Genomic DNA, 14,719 nt, shown 5'->3' with positions numbered 1-14,719 from the left:
TTTAAAAGGGGGGGTACTTAGGATCTCTGTGTTCTTTCCTACAACTAACTGCAAATGAATTTCCAATTACCTCAGAAGTTTAAAAAATTCTTCAAATCATATGCATGCTAATATTTGCCTACTGGAAGGGGTTGGGTTTTTTTTAATTGAACTTCTTAGAGCAGTTTTAGTTTCACAACAAAATTGAATAGAAGGTACAGGGATTTTGCATGTACCCCCAGTCCCCACACATGCATACCTGTCAACACCCCACCACAGTGGTACATTTGGTACATTTGATGAACCTACACTAGCACATCATTATCACCAAAGTTCATCACTTACATTAGTGCTCAATCTTGGTGTTCTACATTCTGTGTGTTTTGACAAATATATAGTCTTTTCAAGAATAAATTTTTAAATAAAGTAAAATTTTAAAAATATTTTAAAATATGGTGCCTGGGTGGCTCAGTTGGTTAAGCGACTGCCTTCGGCTCAGGTCATGATCCTGGGGTCCCGGGATTGAGTCCCGCATCGGGCTCCCCGCTCAGCGGGGAGTCTGTTTCTCCCTCTGACCCTCCCCCCTCTCATGCTCTCTATCTCATTCTCTCTCAAATAAATAAAATCTTTAAAAAAATTTTTAAATAATTTTAATTATTTAAATTTTTAATTAATGTATAAATACATTTTTTTAAGATTTTATTTATTTATTAGAGAGAGGGCACAAGCAGGGGGAGCAGGAAACTTCCCAAGGAGCAGGGAGCCCGACACGGGGCTCCATCCCAGGACCCTGGGATCATGACCTTAGCCGAAGGGAGACATTTAACTGACTGAGCCACCCAAGGTGCCCCTATAAATACATTTTAAGTTGTAGTTAAACAGTAGTTAAAACTTCAGATACACAGCTCAACTCACCTTTGACAAGTACCCTTAAATCCTACTTTCCCTCTCCCCAATCCAAATAATACATTTCATATTTATTTTACTACAGTTCCGGTTACTGGACTTTTCTATCCAAATGTGAAATTCTATTCAAATTTGATTCTTTCATTTCTCTAAGATCTAGATAACACCAAAAAGCTTCTAAAACTTCATGCCCAATTCTCTGCATGCTTGCAAACATCACACATGAGCAAGGCTCCAAACCACCAGAGACCATTTCCTTCCTTTAAGAGATTAGAATATTAATTTGCTCTCTTTCAAACTCACTAGATTAGCAGAGTAAGTCTTTACAGCATTCTTTTGGGGTGAACAAAAGGAGAAACTTTTATTCATGTTGTGACCTCTGTTCCTAATAACTTAAATGCAAAGGAATTATTTAAAGATACTTAAGTAAAGAAATTCTTGATAAAATAGTAGTGTGTCAGTAGCTTGAACCCAAATTATTTTTGCTTTATAAAAATTGAAATATACTTTTTATTTTTATTTTTTTATGGTTCCAGAAGAGAAGAAAGCTATGCTGCAGGAAATAGCTAACCAGAAAGGGGTATCCTGTCGTGCTCAAGGCTGGAAAGTTCACCTCTGTGCTGCTCAGTTGCTACAGCTGGTGGGTAAAGTTCTAGTAGTTGTTACGTCCTGCTGAAGAGAGGAACAGATGCTGGAGGCATCTGAGTTCATAGAGTGTTTCCTTTTGAGTAATTCTGAAGCATTCCCAATTAGCATGGGTCATACAGAATTTTTATGTATAATATATAATATAGTATTGTAATTACTATATTTATCCCATAGATATAATTCGAACATATCTTAGTCTGGTACCAAGAACCAAAACACATTGAACAACTGTGTATAAGACCTACAGTTAAGGTTCTATATTTTGTGTTGCTGTGAATCTGAAACAGCTTCAAATGGCCTAACTGTAAGTCCTTGCTCCCCACAATGCTCGTTATCAGAGGGACCAGGCTCAACTCCCACTTCTTCCTGATTAGTGGGCTTTAGTTCCCTGCCAGTTTGCGATATTGTTTAAATAAACTGTCACAGTCCCCATGGTAACCAGGGAACACCTCTCCCTCTCGATACTACAAAGCCTGCCTCCTACAGCCCCTGCTTGTTCACTCTGTTCCTGAGTGCAGCCCCTGCGTGGCCCTGCGTGGTGTGTGGTGTCCTCCTCCCCTGGGCTGTGAGTATATTGACTAGTAAACTGCTATTGATCTCCTGTGTCCAGTGTTGGCGGGTGTTACTTGTCCGTCTCCATAACCCTAGGGCGGGAATCCTTCCTTCACCAAGGAGGTGAAGGGAGGGGGGCAATGAAAACAACAACCTCATGAAGTTTTCCCATCTTTGGAGTAGCTGTGATCTGAAGAACAATGCCTGTTATGAGTATCTTAAAAAAAAAGTAGTGCCATGGCTACTTTTTGTTATTTAGAAAAGCATGTTTCCTTTAGACTGAAACCTTTAGACTGTTTTTTTAGAGCAGTTGTGAATTCAGGGCAGTATTTAAAAGTTATCCTTGAAGATGGGCCCTAAATTATGACAGATTGTCCTATTAATCGTTGTTGATCAATTTCCCTTGCTGTACATTAGTGCCCTAGTCCTCGGGAGAAAGGATTCTATCACCCAAACAGCTCTCATCCCAGTTTACAGAAGTGATTCAAGGTGGGTGCATTTGCCTGAGGTTACCAAGGAAAAGTATCTCTGAGGCCATGATGCCCTACCTCTTGTGTGTTGCAGACAAATCTAGAACATGATGTTTATGAAAGACTCACCAACCTACAGGAAGGGATTATCCCAAAGAAAAAAGCGGCAACTGATGATGATCTACACCGAATAAATGAACTGATACAGGTTTGACATAGCCCTTTCCCTCTGATCATCCAGTTTATGGGGTTGTCACTAGACAGTCTTACTTCTCCCATTTCCTTCCCTCTTTCACTAATATCTTTAGTAAAAACCTACTGTTTGGGGCGCATGGGTGGCTCATTGGTTGAGCGTCCAATTCTTGGTTTCAGTTCAGGTTACAGTCTCATGGGTCATGGGATCAGTCCCCACATTGGGCTCCGTGCTCGGCAGGAAGTCTGCTTAAGACTCTCTCCCTCCCCCTCTGCTCCTCCTACCACCCCACCCCCGCTCGCACGCGCTCTCTTTCAAATAAATTAATCTTAAAAAAAGAGAAACCTATTTACTTTAGCATGCATTACCAAGAAAGACTAAAACATTTTTTCTACGTGGAAGCCTCAAAATGACCTCAGTCCATAGGTGAAAAGTTATTTGAAAGCCTGGTAGTCTCCCGATTACTGATTGGTGATGATGTCTTCTGTTGCAGGGAAACATGCAGCGGTGTAAACTTGTGATGGACCAGATCAGTGAGGCCAGAGACTCCATGCTTAAGGTTTTAGATCATAAAGATCGTGTCCTGAAGCTTCTAAACAAGAACGGGACTGTCAAGAAGGTGTCAAAATTGAAGCGAAAGGAAAAAGTCTAGACCCAGAAGAATCAGGACTTTGGAAACAGAATTTATGAAGAATGATGGTGGGGTGGGGGGAGGGTTTTGGTTATTTTCAAAGTGGAACATTGAAATAAAGGAAGTGTTCCTTAATTCACACAAGAAAGCAGAGGGACCCATGGTACCCAGTGGCACAAACGGATCAGAGCTATTCTGATGCAGTGAACTCCATTCTCTCTTTCAGGCGTATCCCTCTTAAACTCGCTGTGTCATAAATGACTCCTGATGCATCAGTGTCTGCCAGTTAGAATCAGTGACACAAATGAATGGCTGGCAGTTTTCAGCCTTCTGGTTTATAAACTGTATTTATCTGGTGGACTCCTGCAGGACCCATACTGAGCCTGGACTGAAAGTATCCACTTGGACCATCTGTTATTGCTCTACACTGAAAATCAAACCTCTTCCCCTCATCCCAGCCGGGTCTTACTCTGTCTGACCTTCAGATGCCTGAGCCGGCCTTTTACAGCAGTGCCATGGCACCAAGAGACTTGCCACATCTCACACTCTAAAGGGTTTGAACTATTAATTCTTGTCCTTTTTTTAAAGAACCATTTCAAAGTGAAATTGTTAAAGTGTCTGTCCCGCGTGTGTCAGAGTTGGGTTTTTGTGGAGGTTCAGAGCAGGCAACATCTGAAGTTGCTCTGAGATCCTTGTTCTGAAGTACATTCTTGGTTATTTGTACTTCTGTAGCTGGTGTGATGCTGTTAATTGTATGTACCGCACATCTCCAAATGTTAATAAAGGACTCAAAGAGGTTTTTGTACATGAGCAGTTTGCATCTTTTTATAAAGTAAATCAGTGCCGTGCTGATCACCACGTGAGTGTGTGTCCTGTAATTTCTTACACAATGTTGAGAGTCTACTCTGCTAGAGTTTTGTTATTCCACATAAATGGGTTCCACCTATTCTGGTATTTTGAAGATGTCACCATGGTAAAGTCTGTTGGCTCTTGGTTATCTTAAATACAAGACTATATTTTGTCCCATTGCAGGTATAAATTTGTCAAATTACAGAACAATTAGGAGTGGGGGTGGAACTGGCACGGAGGGTGTATTTTCTTCACAAGATTGCTCTTGCTTCCTCTGAGCCGCCTGAATGGTATGGTAGCTAGGCTTGCTTCCTTTGAATACAAGCAGGCATCTCTGTCCCTTCTAGCTGGAAATTCTCTTTCCTGAGGACCTGGGTTGCCAGCATGGGCCTGGAGCTCTCCCCTTTGCCCTGACCTGAATAGATTTAAGACGGAGTCTGTGCCAGTTCTGACCAGGGCTTTGGGACCAACGCTCTGGCTCACCTACAACAGGCTTCCTCCAGTTGAAATGGTAAGCTGTCATCTGGTATAGCACTGGAGAAGAGGCAAAGTGGGCTGGTTAGGCCACATAGGCCTGTGTAGCCTAGGCTAAGAAGTCCTCAGAATAATTGCCAATGCTTCATGGAACCAACTTTAAAAGGTAGTATTGGCTGTTTGCTAGACACCAGTATAGTTTGCTAGACTGTGCTAGAAGAACATTCCTTTGCCTCAGTTTCTCCTGTGCACATACTGCCCCAGTGATCTCATGTGGTGTGCTAGCTATGATTCAGGTACTTGGGATCCTACATTACAGACCTGTTCTCTCCAAAAGTATTGTCACCACAATTTGAACAAAACTTAGACAACTCATCAAAGGAAGCTTGTCAGTGCAGGTTGGAACAATGGCGTTTTCAGTATTTCCTTGCTTTATACAGTCAGAAGTTGGGAGAGTCTTGTCTGTATACTATGTTGTTTAAAAACAGCTTTATTGAGGACTAACCTACAATAAACTAAATATCTCGAAGTATACAATTTGATAAGATTTGACGTACATGCATGCCCTTTTCACCATCACCATGGTCAAGGTCGTGAACATTGCCATCAGAACCAAGTTTCTCCTGGTGCCTCTGATTTCTTCGTTCTCGTCCCTACCTGCCCCCCATCTTCAGACAAACATTGGTCTGCTTTCTGTCGCTAGATTAGTTTGCATTTTTTGGAATTGTATATGAGTGAAGTCATACAATGTATTCTTTGAGAGAGGGAATGTGCTTTCTTTTACTCAGCATAATGGAAATTTATCCTAAGATTTATCCGTTTCTAGAGTTCATTGCTTTTTGTTGCTGAGTACCAAGCTCTCCACCACATGGATGTTCCACAAGTTGTTTATCCGTTCACCTGTAGAAAGACACTCAGGCTGTTAGCAGGTTTGGGTTATTACAGATACAACTCTTTTGTATGTTTATGTTCTTTATATGGACATGTATTTGTACATAACTTTTTAATTGCTGATATTATATTGTGCTTTCCAGTGATTTATAAACAGGAGATAGTCCAGAGACCAACTGACTTTTGGTCCAGAAAGTATCACTCATAAACTTAAAGATTAGAAAGAATTGGAAATATATTTGAGGTAAGACTTGGATTTGGCTTCTTTTCTCTACAGTGGAAAATCAAAGAAACATTAACCCATCTGCTTTGTCTAGAAAATCATTTTTTTTTTAAAACCTGGATATTTCAAAACTTCATTAAATAGGGAAATACCTTATAGTATTTTCATTTTCAGTGATTTTATCACAGTAATAATATAGAATTACAATTTTAGAGTTTAAAAGTTAAAGATTATACAGTTCAACAAATCTGAAAAAATGGACACCTTTGAAAGGATGTATTTTTTTGTACTTTTTTTATTGTAAATTACAGTACAAATATAGAAAACTACATGGAAAAAATGTATAGCTTCATCAATTTTTAAAAGAACAACTTTGAAATTACCACCCAGGGTAAAAAATAGAACTTTGTTAAACAATCACCTCAGAAGCCCCACAACTGCTCCATCCCAATCACAACTCTTACCTTCCCCCAAATAGCCACTATCTTGACTTTCTCTTTCAAATAACCAGTTTTATTGTGATACAATTATGTAGAGCAAAATACCCAAATCTTAATAGCTTTATGCTTTTTGACAAATACATACACCTTTAGCTGACATCCAAATAAAGATATATGTAACATTACCATAACCCTAGAAAGAGTGCTCCTTTGTAGTCAACACCCCTCCACCCCCTACCAAGGTAAACACTGATCTGTCCATTAATCACAGATTAGTTTTGTCTGTTCTTGAACTTCATATAAATGGAATCATAGAGTACATACTTATTTGTGACTTAATTTGAGATTCATCCATTTGTTGTATGTATCATAAATTGTTCCCTTTAGTAAAAGGAGTAGTTGAGTGGTAGTCTACTGTGTGAATGTGCAAGTTTATTCATTTCCCTATTGACATCTTGCTTGCTTCTGGTTTTTGACCATTGTGAATAAAGCTGCTATAAACATTTGCATGCAGATTTTATGTGGAAATAAATTTTCGAATCTGTTGTATAAAAACCAAGGAATGTGATTGCTGGCACATAAGGTAAAATTATGTTTAGTTTTGTAAGAAACTTCCAAACTGGGGCCCCTGGGTGGCCCAGTCGGTTAAGCGACTGCCTTTGGCTCAGGTCATGGTCCCAGGGTCCTGGGATCCAGTCCTGCATCAGGCTCTCTGCTCAGCAGTATTTCTCCCTCTCCCTCTGCTTAGGCTCCCCCCTGTTTGTCTTCTCTCTCTGTCAAATAAATAAAATCTTTAAAAATAAAACACTACCGGGCGCCTGGGTGGCTCAGTTGGTTAAGCGACTGCCTTCAACTCAGGTCATGGTCCTGGAGTCCCAGGATCGAGTCCCGCATCGGGCTCCCTGCTCAGCAAGGAGTCTGCTTCTCCCTCTGACCCTCTTCCCTCTCGTGCTATCTCTCATGCTCTCTCTCAAATAAATAAATAAAATCTTAAAAAAAAAAACACTACCAAAAAAACTTCCAAACTCTTCCAAAGTGGCTGTACCATTTTATATTCCCACCAACAATGAATGACAGTTCTTGTTGCTCCACATGCTCTCCACAGTTTAGTTCACATTCTGGATTTTAGCCATTCTAATAGGTAGGTAGTGGTATCTCGCTTTTATTTGCAGTTCCCTAATGACATGACGCTGAGCACTTTTCATATGCTCATATGACATCTTTACATCATTTTTGGTAAGGTGTCTATTCAGATCTTTGCTCATATGTTAATTAGGTTGTTTTCTGATTGAGGTTTTTGGCCTTAAGATTTTATTTAAGAGAGAGCACGAGCATGGGGAGGGGCAGAGGGAGAGGGAGAAGCAGGGGGCCCAATGCGGACTCGATCCCAGGACCCTGGGATCACAACCCGAGCTGAAACCAGATCTGCTTAACAGACTGAGCCACCCAGGCACCCTTCTGATTGAGTTTTAAGAGTTCTTGGTATATTTAGAATACCAGTCCTTTTTCAGAAAGATAGGCATTTTGCAAATGCTTTCTTGCTGTCTGCAGCATATCTTTCCATTTACTTAATAGTGCCTTTTGAAGAGCAGAAGTTTTCAATTTTAATAAAGTACAACATCAATATCTTTTTTTGTGTGGATTGTGCTTTTGGATTATATCTAAAGACTCATCGCCAAACCCAACATCATCTAAATTTTCTTCTGTTTTGTTATAGAAGTTTTTTGTGTTTTACATTTAGGTCTGTGATTGGTTTTTAGATAATTTTTGTGACAGTGGTAAGGTCTGTGTACGTGTGTGTGTGTGTGTGTGTGTGTATTTCCAATTATTCCAGCACCATTTGTTGAAAAGACTACCTCTATTAAGTTACCTTTGCTTCATTTGTCAAAGATGAGTTAACTCTATTTGTGTGGCATTATGTCTGGGCTCTCTCTCCTGTTCTGTTGATATACTTGTTTATTCTTTCACCACTATCCCTCAGTTTCAATCACTAGCTTTACAGGAAGTCTTGAAGCTGAGCAGTATGGGTTCTCCAACTTTGTTCTTCACTGTTGTGTTAGTTATACTCTTCATATAAATTTTAGAATCTGTTAATAGCTATGAAAAACCCTGCTAGAATTTGGATTAGGATTACATAGAATCTGTAGTAAAATGGGAAAGAATTGACTTAATAATGTTGAGTGTTCGAGTCCATAAATATGGATACCTCCATTTATTTAGGTGTTTTATTTTTTCAAAAGTTTTGTAATTTTCCGCATATACATCTTGTACATATTTCATTAGATTTAAACCTAAGTATTTCATTTTGTGTGTATGCTATTGTAAATGGTACTGTGTGGGATGCCTGGGTGGCTCAGTCGTTAAGCGTCTGCCTTCGGCTCAGGTCATGATCTCAGGGTCCTGGGATCAAGTCCTGTATCAGGCTCCCGATCAGCAGGGAGCCTGCTTCTCCCTCTGTCTGCCCCTCCCCCTGCTTGTGTGTTCTCTCTCTGACAAATAAATAAAATCTTTTAAAAATAAAATAAGTGGTACTGTGTTTTTAATTTCAAATTCTAATTGTTCACTGGTAGTGTATAGGAAAGCAGGCAAAATTTATATACTATTAACCTTATATGCTGTGATGTGTTAAAAAGTGTTAAAAAGACTATTATTTCACTATGGAATTGTCCTGGAAATTTGTCAAAGATATATATATATATATCTGATATATAACTAATATGTGAAGAATTACTTCTGAACTCTAATTTTTTTATAAGATTTTTATTTTGGGGGTAACTGGGTGGCTCAGTCATTGAGCGTCTGCCATCGGCTCAGGTCATGATCCCAGGGTCCTGGGATCGAGCCCCACATCGGGCTCCCTGCTCTGCCGGAAGCCTTCTTCTCCCTCTCCCACTCCCCCTGCTTGTGTTCCCTCTCTCTGTCAAATAAATAAAATTTTTAAAAAATTTTTATTTTTAACTTATCTTTACACCCAACGTGGGGCTTGAACTTATAACCCCAAGATCAAGAGTTGCATGCTGTACTGACTGAGCCAGCCAGAAGCCTCTGAATTCTCAATTCTATTCCATTGATCTATATGTCTAAACTTAGGCCACACTGTCTTGTCTCACCTAAACTTTTTAGTAAGTTTTGAATTTGGAAAATATGAGTTCTCTTTTGTTACTCTTTTTCAAGATTGTTCTGGCTGTCCTGGGTCCTTTGAATTTCCAGGTCAATGTTAAGATGCCTGTCAGTTTCTGCAAATAAGTCATCTGGGATTTTGATAGGTATTATGTTGAATCTATATAATTTTGAGAAATTTTGCCACCTTAATATTAAATTTTCTGAAAAAAAATAAATTTTCTGATCTGTGAACATGGACGTCTTTCCATTTATTTAGTTCTTTTTTTTTAAGATTTTATTTATTTATTTGACAGAGACATAGCAAGAGAGGGAACACAAGCAGGGGGAGTGGGAGAAGGAGAAGCAGGCTTCCCGCAGAGCAGGGAGCCCGATGCGGGGCTCGATCCCAGGACCCTGGGATCATGACCTGAGCCGAAAGCAGACGCTTAACGACTGAGCCACCCAGGCGCCTCTCCATTTATTTGGTTCTAATTTAATTTCTTTCAACAGTGTTCTATAGTATTCAAAGTTTTTCATTTGTTAAACTCAGATACAACTTTTAAAAAAATGTTTTTAAAGATTTTATTTATTTGAGAAAGAGCATGAGCAGTGGGGAGGGGCAAAGGGAGAAGCCGACTCCCCAGTGAGCAGAGATCCCGATGTGGGGCTGGATCCCAGGACCCCAGGATCATGACCTGAGCTGAAGGTAAACGCTTAGCTGACTGAGCCACCCAGGCACCCTAAATGTAGTTTTTATTTATTTGGAAACAACTTGACTGAAATATAATTCACATACCATAAGTTTGACCCATTTAAAGTATACAATTCAGTGGTTGTTGTTTTTTTTTAATATTTTATTTATTTATTCATGAGAGTCAGAGAGAGAGGCAGAGGCAGAGGCAGATGGAGAAGCAGGCTCCCCGCCTAGCAGGGAGCCCGATGCGGGACTCGATCCCAGGACCCTGGGATCATGACCTGAGCCGAAGGCAGACGCTGAGCCACCCATCTGAGCCACCCAGGCGCCCCCAGTGGTTTTTTATATGTTACATTGTCTCTTAGTTACAGTAAATATATAAACATAAAAGTTGCCACTTTAGGGGCGCCTGGGTGGCTCAGTCGTTAAGCGTCTGCCTCCGGCTCAGGTCATGATCCCAGGGTCCTGGGATCGAGCCCCGCATCCGGCTCCCTGCTCAGCGGGAAGCCTGCTTCTCCCTCTCCCACTCCCCCTGCTTGTGTTCCCTCTCTCGCTGTGTCTCTCTCTGTCAAAAAATAAATAAAATCTTAAAAAAAAAAAAAAGAAAAGGGTCACATGCTCTGCCGACCAAGCCAGGCAGGCAGCCCTCGAGAAAATATCTTTAAAAAAAAAAAAAAAAAAAGTTGCCACTTTAACCATTTTGAATATACAATTCAGTGGCATAAATTACATTAACAGTATATAAACACCACCATCTGTTTCCAAAATGTTTTCATTACCCCTTTGTAACCATTAAGCAATAACTCTTCATTCCCCCTGCCCCAACCCCTGGTGGTCTCTAAACTGTTTCTCTCTAAGGATTTGCCTATTTTAGGTACCTCATGTAAATGGATTCATACAATATTTGTCCTTTGTGTGTGGATTATTTCACTTAGCATAAGCTTTTCAGGGTTCAGTGAGGTGGTAACATGCATCAGAACTTCATTTCTTTTTATGTCTGAGTAATATTCTGTTATATGTATCTATCACATTTTATCCATTTACCTGCTGATGGATACTTGGATTGTTTCCACCTTTTGGATTGCAAATAATGTTTTAATGAACATTGGCATACCAGTATCTGTTCAAGTACCTTACTTCATTTTGGATATATAGTAGGAGTGGGCTTTCTGAATCATATGATAATTCTGTGTTTAGCTTTCTGAGAACCACCAAACTATTTTCCATAGCAACTATACCATTTTACATTGCTAGGTATTTTATTCTTTTGATGCTATTGTAAATGGAATTTTGCTTTTTTTTAAGATTTATTAATTTATTTTAGAGAGAGAGAGTGCATGCTCATGCGAGTGGAGGAAGGGGCAGCGTCTGGAGGAGAGACTCTCAAAGAAACTCCCTGCTGAGCACAGAGCCTATGACCCTGAGATCATAACCTGCGCCCAAATCAAGAGTCAGACACTCAACTGACTGAGTCACCCCAGCACCCTGGAGTTGTTTTCTAAATTTGCATTTGACTTGTTCATTGCCAGGGCACAGAAATACAAGTGATTTCTGTGTGTTGATTTTGTATGCTGCAGGTTTGCTGAATTCATTTATTAGCTCCAACAGTTTTTTGTGGAATCATGAAGTTTTTCTACATGTAAAGCCATGTCATCTATGTACAGAGATAACTTTACTTCTTCCTTTCCAATTTGGATGCCTTCTATTTCTCTTACTTTATTGCTTTGGTTTTGAACCTCCAGAACTATGTTGAATAAAAGTGGTGAAACCTGGCACTTGCTTTATTCCTGACCTTTGAGGGAAAGCTTTCAGTCTTTCATCAGTGAGTATGATGTTAACTGCTGGATTTTCATACAGGGTTTTTGTCATGTTGAAGAATTTCCCTACTATTCCAGGATTATTGAGTGTTTTTCTATATTTTATCAAATGCTTTTTCTGCATCAAGAAGATTGTTGCTTTTATTCCATTCATTAATGTAATTTACTGCATTGATTATTTTTTAATATGTCACACCATCCTTGCATTTTAGGAACAAATTCCACTTGATCATGGGATGGCCTTTTTGTGTGCTGCTGAATTTGATTTGCTAGTATTTTCTTGAGTATTTGCATCTATATTCATAGAGAATTTTTGTCTGTAGTTTCTTGTAGTGCCTTTGTAGAGTTTTGGTATCAGGGTAATGCTGGCCTCATAGAGTAAGTTTGGAAGTATTCCCTCCTCTTTAGTTTGTTTAGTTTGCAAATAAGTGGTAATGATTCTTATGTCAACATTCAGCAGAATTCACCACTGAAGCCACCTGGTTCTAGGATTTTCTTTGTTGTGAGATTTTTCATCACTAATTCAATCTCACCACTTACAGGTATCTTAGTTCACCCTGCTGTACCAGAATACTACGGAATAAACATTTATTTCTCACAGTTCTGGAGGCTGAGGAGTACAATCAAGGGGCTAGCATATCTGATGTCTGGTGAGACCACTCTTTCTTGTTTGCAGATGACAGTCTTCTTGTTGTATCCTCACATGGGGGAGAACAGAGAGAGAGAGAGGACACAAGCTCTCTGGTGTCTCATCTTGTAAGGACACTAATCTTGTTCAGGAGGTTCACCTTAATGACCTAATCACCTCCCAAAGGTCCCACCTCCTATTATAATCACATTAAGGGCTAGGATTTTAACATGAATTTTGAGGGGACAGAAACATCAAGTCTATAGCGTAAGTCTATTAGGAGTTTCTATTTATGTGCAAATATTTGGTTAATTACTCCTACTTGAAGGTCCTTAGTTCTGGAGGACTGCAAGGCATTTTATTACCTACTCTTTCCATCCCTTAAAGGTTTCCACAAGTTTTGGCAAATTCACATTTATCCCCATGACTATGTTTTGGAGTGAATCCAGGTATGTGAGTAGATTCACCATCAATCCACCTCACCAGCACTTTGCATCTTTCTACAATATGTTGAAACCAGCACACGGCAACGTGGGTAAATTTATGGGGCAAAGATTTAGAAGGCAGTATTTGCTTTTTCTAAGTAGTTGGAGCCTCACATTAGCCTTATAAGCTCCTGGCAGTGTTTCAGTCTTAATATGTGTTCATTCTCATTGGCTAAATCCTTACAAGATTGAAGCAGCAAAATACTAGTCATTTTAGGGATAGAATAGTTATGAGAAATTGGATGGTCACTGGAAGATGTTTTCTGGAGCCTATTTGTTCTTCATATCATGAGCTATAAAAAAAATCACTGTCAAACCTGGCAAAGCTGAATATTTCCACACCATCTATCAAAGAGGTCTGTCCAAAGAAAAAGATCAATTGTCATTATCCCCGCAACAGAACACATCTTCAGGTTTCTTTTTGTTTAAACCTTCAGGATGTGCCTTGCATACATTTGTGGATTTTGTGCATTATCATTGACTCTAAAGGAACACCTAGTTGCAGAAATGGGAGGTGGTTCTAGGAGTTTTACTGTGAAGCCATAGAAAAATGCTCCATAGTAACCCTTGAGCCATTTAATATATTCTTCACTAGTAATGGTAGTGTTCCCTGAAGATCCAGTATATACCAATGGACTGTATATAGATACTGCATTTCTTTGGGGAAGGTGTCTTACCATAAGATTCATTGAAAAACTGTTGTCAGGGGGGTCATGATGGGAGGTGATCCAATCTGATTACAAATGCAAGGTGATGAGTCCAAAGAGAGAACTCTCTCTGGCTGGAAGGATTCATTCACCAAATGCTGTTCCCCAGCATCTAAGTTCTCATACTGTTACACAGGTGCTGAGTTCTTTGAGATGAGAGCTATTTTTAGTGTCTGTTCAGAAGGCCACACTGTTTCCATCTTTACAGACAAAGGTTCCCACTGAAGTTTTTACCTTAAAAGGATAGGAGTGTCTATACCTAGCCATAGAATTGTGTAGGGTGCCTTCTCCCCCAGCAAGCCTCAATACTACCCTCTCACTCATGGCAACCCTTGCATATCTCCATTTCTTCTTGCATTACTTTTGGTAGAATATCTTTTTATTTCTGTAAAATTGATAGTAATGTCCCTGCATTCATTTCTGATTTTAGTAATTTGAATCTATTCTGAGTCAATCTAGATAAAGGTTTGTCAATTTTGTTGATCTTCTCAAAGAACCAGCTTTTAATTTCATTGAGTTGCTATTTTCTATTTTATTTATCTCTGTTCTGTTACTTCTTTCTGCTAGCTTTGGGTTTCGTTTGCTTTTCTTTTTCTAGCTCCTTAAGATGTACAATGAAAGTTACTCATTTGAGATATTCCTTTTTTCCACATATACATTTACAGCTATAAATTTCCCACTGAGCACTGCTTTTGCTGCATTCCTTAAGTTCTGCTATGTTATGTTTTCATTTGTCTCAAAGTACTTTTGAATTTCCCGTGTTATTTCTTCTTTTGGTTGGTTAAGAGTGTTTCTTTAATTCCCACCTATTTGTAAAATGTCTGGTTTTCTTTCTGTTTTCATTTCTGGTTTCATTCTATTGTGATTGAAAAAGATACCGTGGAGGTACCTGGGTGGCTCAATCAGTTAAGTATCCAACTCTTGATTTCGGCTCAGGTCATAATCTCAGGTCTGTACTCAGCAGGGAGTCTGCTTGAGATTCTCCCTCTCCCTCTGCCTCTATCCCCCTCCCACTCGTGCTCACTCTCTT

The 14,719-nt window shown here is 39.5% G+C and overlaps 1 protein-coding gene and 1 pseudogene across 10 annotated transcripts in view; one reads left to right on the top strand and one right to left on the bottom strand.

Annotated features, from left to right (window-relative positions):
- SAP130 (Sin3A associated protein 130) overlaps positions 1 to 4,184 on the top strand; it is an 82,447-nt gene extending 78,263 nt beyond the window's left edge. For all 10 annotated transcript variants that reach the window (XM_028101339.2, XM_028101345.2, XM_028101343.2 and 7 more), the window contains 3 exons: positions 1,422 to 1,525; positions 2,650 to 2,763; positions 3,242 to 4,184. In XM_028101339.2, coding sequence (XP_027957140.1) covers positions 1,422 to 1,525; positions 2,650 to 2,763; positions 3,242 to 3,400 — 377 coding nt within the window. In that variant the 3' untranslated portion in view covers positions 3,401 to 4,184. The remainder of the gene's footprint in view (positions 1 to 1,421; positions 1,526 to 2,649; positions 2,764 to 3,241) is intronic.
- An 8,493-nt stretch (positions 4,185 to 12,677) lies between these two features.
- Positions 12,678 to 13,889, bottom strand: LOC114207248 (archaemetzincin-2 pseudogene; annotated as a pseudogene).
- Positions 13,890 to 14,719: the final 830 nt, after the last annotated feature.

The sequence above is a fragment of the Eumetopias jubatus genome, unplaced genomic scaffold (assembly GCF_037043125.1).
Source record: "Eumetopias jubatus isolate StellerSeaLion01/CBP00866 unplaced genomic scaffold, mEumJub1_p1.0 scaffold_3, whole genome shotgun sequence".
Lineage (NCBI taxonomy): Eukaryota > Metazoa > Chordata > Mammalia > Carnivora > Otariidae > Eumetopias > Eumetopias jubatus.
Note: the sequence above shows the minus strand (reverse complement) of the source record. Positions and strands in the feature narration are given on the sequence as shown.